Source organism: Paramacrobiotus metropolitanus, unplaced genomic scaffold (genome assembly GCF_019649055.1).
Source record: "Paramacrobiotus metropolitanus isolate TYO unplaced genomic scaffold, Prichtersi_v1.0 Parri_scaffold0000004, whole genome shotgun sequence".
Taxonomy (NCBI): Eukaryota; Metazoa; Tardigrada; class Eutardigrada; order Parachela; family Macrobiotidae; genus Paramacrobiotus; species Paramacrobiotus metropolitanus.
This window is the reverse complement of record NW_026570224.1, coordinates 3,100,413-3,109,332: the sequence shown is the minus strand read 5'-3', so window position 1 is coordinate 3,109,332 and position 8,920 is coordinate 3,100,413. Positions and strand designations below refer to the sequence as shown.

The 8,920-nt window shown below is 41.4% G+C and overlaps 2 protein-coding genes across 2 annotated transcripts; both read right to left on the bottom strand.

Moving 5' to 3' along the window:
* Window positions 1–240: 240 nt before the first annotated feature.
* LOC129580625 (sucrase-isomaltase, intestinal-like) lies at window positions 241–6,294 on the bottom strand. Its single transcript, XM_055471233.1, has 19 exons — window positions 6,110–6,294; window positions 5,653–6,023; window positions 5,291–5,451; window positions 5,038–5,219; window positions 4,878–4,970; window positions 4,701–4,813; window positions 4,410–4,548; window positions 4,218–4,315; window positions 3,857–4,024; window positions 3,573–3,774; window positions 3,256–3,406; window positions 2,836–3,010; window positions 2,351–2,758; window positions 2,026–2,150; window positions 1,721–1,821; window positions 1,570–1,631; window positions 1,152–1,343; window positions 985–1,040; window positions 241–805 (listed from the first exon to the last, which is right to left on the bottom strand). The coding sequence occupies exons 1-19, from the start codon at window positions 6,126–6,128 to the stop codon at window positions 790–792; spliced, it is 2,832 nt and encodes a 943-aa protein (XP_055327208.1). The 5' UTR covers window positions 6,129–6,294; the 3' UTR covers window positions 241–789.
* Window positions 6,295–6,652: 358 nt separating this feature from the next.
* Window positions 6,653–8,784, bottom strand: LOC129602711 (uncharacterized). Its single transcript, XM_055501821.1, has 2 exons — window positions 7,753–8,784; window positions 6,653–7,358 (listed from the first exon to the last, which is right to left on the bottom strand). Exons 1-2 carry the CDS (start codon window positions 8,381–8,383, stop codon window positions 6,868–6,870), a joined length of 1,122 nt encoding a protein of 373 aa, XP_055357796.1. The 5' UTR covers window positions 8,384–8,784; the 3' UTR covers window positions 6,653–6,867.
* Window positions 8,785–8,920: the final 136 nt, after the last annotated feature.

Genomic DNA, 8,920 nt, shown 5'->3' with positions numbered 1-8,920 from the left:
AGGCCAGCGAAATAATAATCAGAAGTATTGGCCAATTTTTGTGTATAAACGGTTATAAAACGATAGCCCGAGCGTATTTAAATTTAATACGATAACGTATGCGAAGTGCTACAACTCCTTGGGGCGGTGGTTAAGTAGATATCGACCTACCGGATGAACAACATTCGAACGCTACGATACCGACGCAGCATCTAAATGTTGAGTATGGAAGAAGCAAATGCGGAAGGAACAAAATAATGCGGCATTTTCTACCGAAGATTTTGCGAAATTGTAGTAAGTACACAATACTGTAAGTACTGGAAACACTTAACCGCTGCAGCCGCCAGAAAGAAGCAGAAAGTGGCAAAAACTACTAGCTTACAAATAACGATATGTCGGAATTAAATCGCAAATGTTACAAGCGTCGCTTCGCTTTAGATATGAAATGCAAATTTAACGGCATAAGATTTGTTTTTGGATGTCCGCGCGCTATGCATTCGATAAGTGCTGCACATGCATCCATGCAAGCGTAGTTCAGGAGACTCTGATCCAAGCGATCGGGTAAGTAGAAGCTGCGCTAAGCCTTATGTAAGCAGCAGCACATTGACACAATTGTTGGAGGTTACGGCGGTTATGCAACTTTCTGCTTTATTATAAAATCGTTAGCCGCAGCTAGAATGTGGTGCCATGTCGTAACACCCTCATACAGTTTTTGGAATAGCTGACAAACGACAGTCTAAATATCTTTAAAATTCCTGCAATGTGGCGGAGTGAAATTATTATATAGTTTTGGTCCAGGAGCAGATTGTCCTAATTCAGTTTATGTCTAAAAACAGCAAACGCAACTTGTTAGCTGACAGTCGCATTTCAGTAACTGAAGCATACACTAAGTTTACTAGTTAAGTATACGAGGTAATATACCAAAAAGGCGGTCAATGTCCATTTGGTGTAGTCTGTTATATTTGTACATATTTCAATCATTCAACGATATGTAACTGCACTTACATAATCTCCAACTTGAAATTCCGATTTAAAGGAAGATTCATCTTAATCATCATAATCTATAACGGAAAGCATTATACAAAGTTTATATATTCTAGTCCAACTTCCTCCGCTTCTACTCTGTGAACAAACAACAAATATTACAAGCAATGTCCTAAGGAAATACATACATTTGTTTTTGCATCGCAGTCCACAGTATTGGCGGTTTTCTCCGTTATTATTGTTCCGTCCAGTCTTAGAATAACACCATCCAGCGAACCACATCCTTCGTATCCGTAAACAGTAATAAAACCAAAGTGTAGATCTTCCGTATGGCCCAGTTCATTACGTTCAATATCGTAATCCAACAACGCCCGGCTGTGCTATAAACAAAAATTTGCAAGGAAATTATCCACGTTCACGATCGATGGATACCTGCTGGCTGTCCAAACAACTCGAAAAACAAAAAGGGCAATAACACGTTCGGGTCAGTTAAAAATGTGCATGTTGCCCATCAAAACAGTCTGTAATTTGTATTTCGTAAAGAGAGGTCCGTAGCGAAATTTTTGGGCTTAATTACGGAGTTACTGTAATTTAATGACAACTTACATTGCCTTCTTTCCAACGATTATAGATGAACCATGACATGTAATCGTGCTTTTCGATGGTGTCTGTAAAACACTAATAACTCTTAAAAACTCGGAAGCAAAATTTCCCATGCATATGTAGTTCGATGGTGCCGAATCTTGGCATAGGTCACCTGTGGTTTCCCCATCGTCCATCCAAAAGTTACCGTTGGCCGAAACTGACCCATCAGTATGGATATGAGAAGCGACCATGAGACCATATGGCTGCCGTCTCCTAAAACATTTTTTGCACTTAAAAATTTACCAAAAACATTAAACTGTATGAGCAAGTATTTGCTAAAATTAATGTGCAAGAATGCGAAGTCGTAATAGTAGCAAACTTTTATAAAATTAGAGCCTTAAGAGCAACTTTGACCTTTAAAATTTTAATTTAGTTGAATTCACCCAACAAGAAAAAGGTGTTACAACACGAACTCACCGTTCCTTTGTGTTTTTTGCATCATTCGGCGGTTGGGTCGGAATAATGTAGCCAGCTCGCAGATAAACACCGATCTCATCAATTGGAATGTCCAAATCTTGCCGGCTTCCATTCCCAACAATTTTCTATCAAAAACAATCCTTTCGTTTCGAAGATCACGGATTTCGGCTCATTTACTTGCGGGGTACCGGCGACCGCAAGGTTCAATGCGCAGATCGGGTAATTCAAATAAGTATCATATAAGGGAACAAAATCCAAAACAAGGTATTCGATGCCCCAAAAATTTAGGGATTTTGTTACTAATATTATTATATAGTCTACTTACTTTGCCAGACTTCATGCAGTAGAACGTATCGTAAGGAATATAAGCGTTGCGCTTCGGACTATCATCCAATCGCGGCACAAACATAACCGCGGATCCCCAGAAGAACTGATCATCCACATCCATCATGCCCAGATCGTGATTCTTCCAGTTATACTCATAGATCAAATGCCGCATAATGGCTTCACCTTCCATCCAACCGTGGAAGAACAGCGTATATAAATAAGGCAACAGCGTATAGCGCACTTGAAGGGCTTTCTTGGTGGCGCTGATCACCGACGAATACGGCTCTTTTCCATCTTTTAAGCACTTGAAGGCCACACTTTTGGGCAGAACGTGGAAGAGAGAGAACACTTGCCAGCGCCGACAAAGGGACTCATCGCTGGGAGCACTTTCCACATTTGCTCCGGCCTGAGCATCACCAATTTAAAAAAGTGGTCAATTCACAAAAAGAAGTAACTAAGGTCATTGTTATGAGTAGGACTCACGACTGTGATGCCAAACATGTTGAAATTAAATGCAGCTGTTATGGAGTTGCGGACGACTTTAGCAAATGAACCCTCCAACGTGGATGTCATAAAAATGGCCGAAACCGTCCCACTTGTTGGGAAGTTGGAAGTAGTGAAGACAATGCTTCTTCTTTTGGTCAGTCTTTCAGCGACACTTAAGTACATAACAAAAATATTATTTGGTTTTTATTATTTCGTTGTTGCTTTCAAAGAGTGCGTTCAAATTTCCAGTAGAGATATAACAGTTTTGTAACCGAAAATTTTTAAATGAAGATGCAATAGGTCACCAAACAATTCGATAAACCGATTCGAATGGTAATGTTCTGTCAAGGGTCTCGGGTGTACTATGTGCATTTCCGTTCCAGATTCACTACTTGTATCGTAAAATGTGCAGCTTACGCTTTGGTGATGATGGCTTGCGTTAGGCCGTAAAGGTTGTGGACATCGTAGTGCGACACAGATGAATTGTTCAGGTTGTGCACGGTTCCCATACAGAGTGTTCCATCCGATAACAAGCCGCTAGAATTTCCAGCTCCACCAGTTAACTGCACTGCGAATAGGAAAACCAATTTTTCAACGGAAGAGTAAATAAAAGATAATAAAAATTGCATCATGACTTCGATAAAAAATCAAAGCCCAGTAGCCCACATAAATAAACACCTTCAAAATTAACTGCGGCTTTGAAGCACAGTTTCTTTAGCTGAGCGAACATTCACCTGCGGCTGGCTTTACATCCGGAAGCTCCAACCGGCAGGTTCGGGAGCACATATTCGGGCCATGGGAGTACGGCTGGTTGTCTCCTAATCTGAATCCATCCCAGGGAACACTCCTATGCAATAACGTCAGCCATTTATCCCACCATTCGGCAGCGCGTGGGTTGAAGAAATCCAGAAAGACCACTGTCTGGTCAGCTTTATCCTACAACCCCACCAACAATTTGAATATAGAAACGTGTTACAATATCGCATTCAAATGCATCGAAAAATCCTTCTTTGCCGACCTTGCCTAAGAAGACACCACCTGGACCGATAGATCCTGGAGAAATATCAGAATTGTTTGAGCTGTTCTGCACTGATGATGGCCATTTGACAAAAATATCCCTCCAAAGGCCATCTTGATAAGCTGCTCGGACTTCTTCATCTTCAGAGTCCACCCGAATATGTGGTGGCTGAAAACATTTTGATACATATATTAAAACTAACCAATATAATCACAGTCTCGGTTAACTCAAAATGAACATAAAAACGTGTGAAAGTTGGCATTATAGGCATACGTATACAGTCAACATAGCCATAGGTGTGCGGTGGAGGTGGAGACAAAGGTGTGCGGTAATTACTTGTCTTGAATACCTAATTTCTTACCACAACCACAAGGGCGTGACCACCAGCAGCCTTCAGTCGACGATACTGCGCTTTTATATCTTCTTTGTACACTGTCACACTCCATTCTCGGTCAGATGCTATTAAATTAAACAAAAAAAATTATGGCATACCTCTCGCCTGAAAAACCATTGTCTACTATAAATGTACGCACACATGTTAAACTTCACCTACGTTTCGCATAAACGTGCAGAGCATCAAGGGGCAGGCCAGCCTGAGACACAGCGGTAACAACCTTCTCCATATCTTCCACTTTAGCGGATTCATGGAGACCTAATGCCCAGTATGGTGGGATAGCTGGTCGTCCAATAGTCTGTAGAAGTATTGCACAATAGTAATCTACTTAATTACAGTAACTCCTCTTTTCTCGTTGCTTAAGCGGTCATTGCTAAATAAATCTTAACAAATTCAGTTAGAAAAATTAAAGCTAATTTCGATGATAATATAATACAAGAAATTGTGTACCTGCGTATACTCGATAATGACATCATTTGGTGTAGCTCCAAAGCAGATCAAAAACTCCAGGACTCCACCGAATGTTCGCAAGGTCAGCGCCGGTGTCGGTTGTAGCTTATATTCTGCAACATGTACACATGTGTAGGTTAAGGATTTAATGGGCATAATCCATAAACATTTTTTTACCCATGGCGTTACTATTCAGGAGGAAAATTCCGTGCGCGTTGCCTTCTTTTTCAGCCACCATCACAAACGGATGGACACCGGCATAATTGTGGCCTGCAATATGCAATGCTTTAAACTACGATTGCAACAAAATTAGCCGGTGTGATACTGTGATATTAACCTTCTTCTTGAAAATTAGCCGGCGTTCTTCGTGAGAACAACGGAACTGTTTTCCAGTTGAATTCTCGGCGGAAGGATGTCTGCTGGTTTTCTCCCAGACCGTAGACGTACTTCGATGCCAGTTTGGTCACAAACTGAATGAACTTTTCTTCGAAGACCATACCACCAAGGGATGTATCCAATCTGAGTACCATAAAGAACAGTAATTCATCATTATTTATGTCAGCAGTTGTTTAGAAAAATTATGAACATACAGAGTAACATTTGTGGACCGGCGCACGATTCGAAAGCTAAATGGTTTTGCAGTGTCGGTCACATATTCCACACGGTAGAAAGGATTGTTTAGGCGACGCGGAATGGCCAGTTTGACAATCGATCTGGGAACCTGGAATCCTTTAGAATCGGCATCCCTTATCTATTAAAAATACCGGGTGCTGGTGTCAACAGAAAGTAAATTCACGAATTTCCGCATTAAAAAAAACTAAAAACGCAATATATAAAAAAGTGATCGCGCGATCGCAAACAACATCCACATTCAAATAGTTATTTAGTATGCAAAATTTGTTAAAATTTGTTATTAATATTTATTTAACGGAATTTCGAACATCATACTTACGCGGAAGCCCATCACCCGCGTAGAGTATCGCTCAAATTCAATTTCCAGAGCACGAATAGCTCCGGCGGTAGTGAAAGAGAGATTGCTTTGCAGCTCCAGTCGGACTGTTTCCCGGTTTGTGTCAACCACCGTCCAGCCGGCAGTATCTGCTTGGGATTTCCCAGCATAGCGGTAGCTGTGAGTGTCTGGGTGCATATAACACGATGGCGCTCCCGTATTATCCCCAGCTTCTTTATCGAAAACACAGTGCTGTGAGCATTGATTCTCCGTCGGCGCGGCTATACCTGGTGCGCAATCAATTCTGTCGTCCGGGGGAATTGGTGAAAGTGACTGTACATTCCGCTGCACGGTGCACAGAACAGCGATGATTACTGCAATAACATACAATTTAAATTAAAATTAAGTTATGAATTTCTGGAAAACCTCAATTAAGATAAAAGATAATGTAAATGCTCACCAAAATCTGAAATCCGCATTTTTTTTCGCTTACAGCAGAGTGATATATAAAGGTAAAAACCACAACGAGCTGTTTCAGCCCAAATTGAAATGCAGAAAAAAGCTCTACATTTTACGTTTCTTGTAAGTAAAGTTTGATAAAATCACTCAGTACCAAAGTGCGAAACGGATTTATGTGCAGCGCACTTTGATCCCCAAGCTTGGCGCTTATGTTTAGAATTTAGATATGTGTTTCAAATCACCGCAGCAAATTCCTAACTTACACCGTCAAGCGGAAACCAGCACCGTTTAATACCGAGAGAAACAAGTGCCTCTACGTTGTGCTACTAAAGAAAACTGATAACAAATTATTCCCAAAAGGACAGATTACCCAGCCTACAGTAAGTACAGTAATTAATAGTCAACGTATGCCGGATTGGTACTGTCGGCATGATGAACAATCACGGTGAGGTGAAAAACCGTGAAACAACGAAGACAGGTAATCATAAGGTACACAAACCGGTGGAAAATACATGAAAAATATTTATTTTTAGCATTCAGGAATTAATTTAATTTCGAGGACTTAATTTACTAAAAAATAAAAATCCATAATTTATTTACTGCAATTTCTGGTAAGTCGAGGAATTATACTAAAGTTCATCAATCTAACACAGGGATAGTCTATACAGAGTACAATTTCATTTGTTCAAATGTTGATGCAAAAACATAAGAGCGCATAAGTTCATAAAATGCAACAATCGGACCGATACTCGTATTATGTCAACATCCAAAGCTCGGCCTTAAAGACCCATCCCTTCCTTCGGCAGTGTTCGAATTAAAGAGAGCATTTATACAAACTTTTGCTACATTTGCTTTGGCTATTTTCTTGGAGGAGCCTGGTACATTTGCCGAATGTTCGACGCCATTCAAAATGATTTTAAAGAGAAAAGATTTCTGGTGAGGCGGTCCATCTTCACTGACCAGGACGTACTGAGGTAATTTCCAACCAAGCTCACGACATTTATCATTTAGAAAAGCGCAGGTTTTCTCCGGAATTCCGTCGTATCCATCAGGCACACCCAAGCCTTTTTTGTTTAACTTCAGTCCCAGCTTCGCGGCAAGCGGTTCGGGGTCACTGGAGGAGGCATTTGAAGGATGTCCCAGAGGTTTTCCTTCCGACCATCCCATTTTCTGGAGCAAATATTTCCCGATGCCTTGGGAATGAGCTGCGGAATTGTGCGATCTGCTTAGGGAATCGGGGCCGGACAACTCTAAATAACAGGCCGAAAAGTTATAACAATAAACCTGTTTACTTTAGTTTCACGGCAATTTCAAACATTGACTTAATTACCAGCAACATACCCGACAATGGAAAAAAATAGGAAAATGGTAATACATAAGTCAAAGCCCGTATTAAACTGTATTTCAATAAGCTTATGATTATTCACATTTACATGCACTTCAAACCGTTAATAATAAAACCTTTCAGTTTAGGATTCCCACAGCAGTGTGCCTAATTCTAATACGTTCGTTTATTTAAAGAAATCAATTTTATTTTTATAAGTCGTGCCGGTATCATATAATGTATGCTATCGTAGTTACTATCCGATGTAATATCGACAACGGATTTCTCAAAAAAATTTAGAAATAAACCGCAACCCATACTTAAACGGTTAGACACTGTTGACTCGTATTTCTGAGGTGCCTGTGTTTGACTGGGAGGCGAGACTGCTGTGTAATCCATGGAGACACTCGCACATGGCTTCCGCAGGTTGATCACATTGACAGGCGCAGCCGACGAGGTTTTCGGGTCCACAACCAGGATATCACGATTAGGCGCCAATTTCCACTCCTCATTTTTTCCGTAGGGAAGAAAACGATAAGCAGGGGGCTGCGTTTTGGTGCTCTTTCCTTTCGTCGGTGCTCCCTCGGCCTCCAGACTTTGGCTGCGCGTGCTGCCTTTCCCGATCGCATAGGGTTTCTTTGCCGTTGCGTCACTGCTCGCACGCGTCGAAGGCTGCACCGTGCTGCTAGTACTGCTTCCCGGAAAGGGATCACTGGGAAGGGGAACGGCCTCCGTAATGGGGATTTGATGCAGGACGCGTTCGGGCTTGCGGGATTCCTGGGGCGGGTGAAATACATTGTGCTTATTCACATACTGCTCCGTGAAATACTGAGTAGGCTGGTACACGGTGGGAGTCGGCTGCGCGGCGTATGGCCAAGGATTCGCTGCTGGGTAGTATCCACTAGCATCGTAATATGGGTATGTGTGTGGATAGAAATTCGGATAATTCATGATAACGATGACATGCACCAGCTACTTTTCAGTGAGCTTCTCCACTGCGACGGACAAGTTCAGAATTATTTATGGGCATGAAAAATCACAATCCTTCCAAAATTCAAGCACAACTGGAAAATGATTATCGATGGCGGAAGGATTTCTCGTATGACTCGATCATCATCCAACATCACCAAATGACCATCAACTTGTCTGCACTTGCAGTGAACGGACTGTGCACAGTGCCTCGATTTTCTCTCGATTGTTCGCAGCAATCAGTCCGGTCTTTTCCAAAATAAGGAATTATTCGTTGTGAATGACAATAGCAATAGCCAATAGCGCATCAAAAAACTAATAAGATGGGTTTTTTGTTCGCGTGTTGCATTTAAGAGTAGAATCACTTGTCATTGAAGAAATGATGTTTTGGTAAAATCGCATGAGTTGAAAAGCTGTACGAAACCGATTTTTGTAGGATTTCCGGTCGCTTGCCCATTGCGGGTGGCGGTTATCCCTACTAAAAGCTAAGCCTAACTCATTTCACAGGTGCTTTAACAA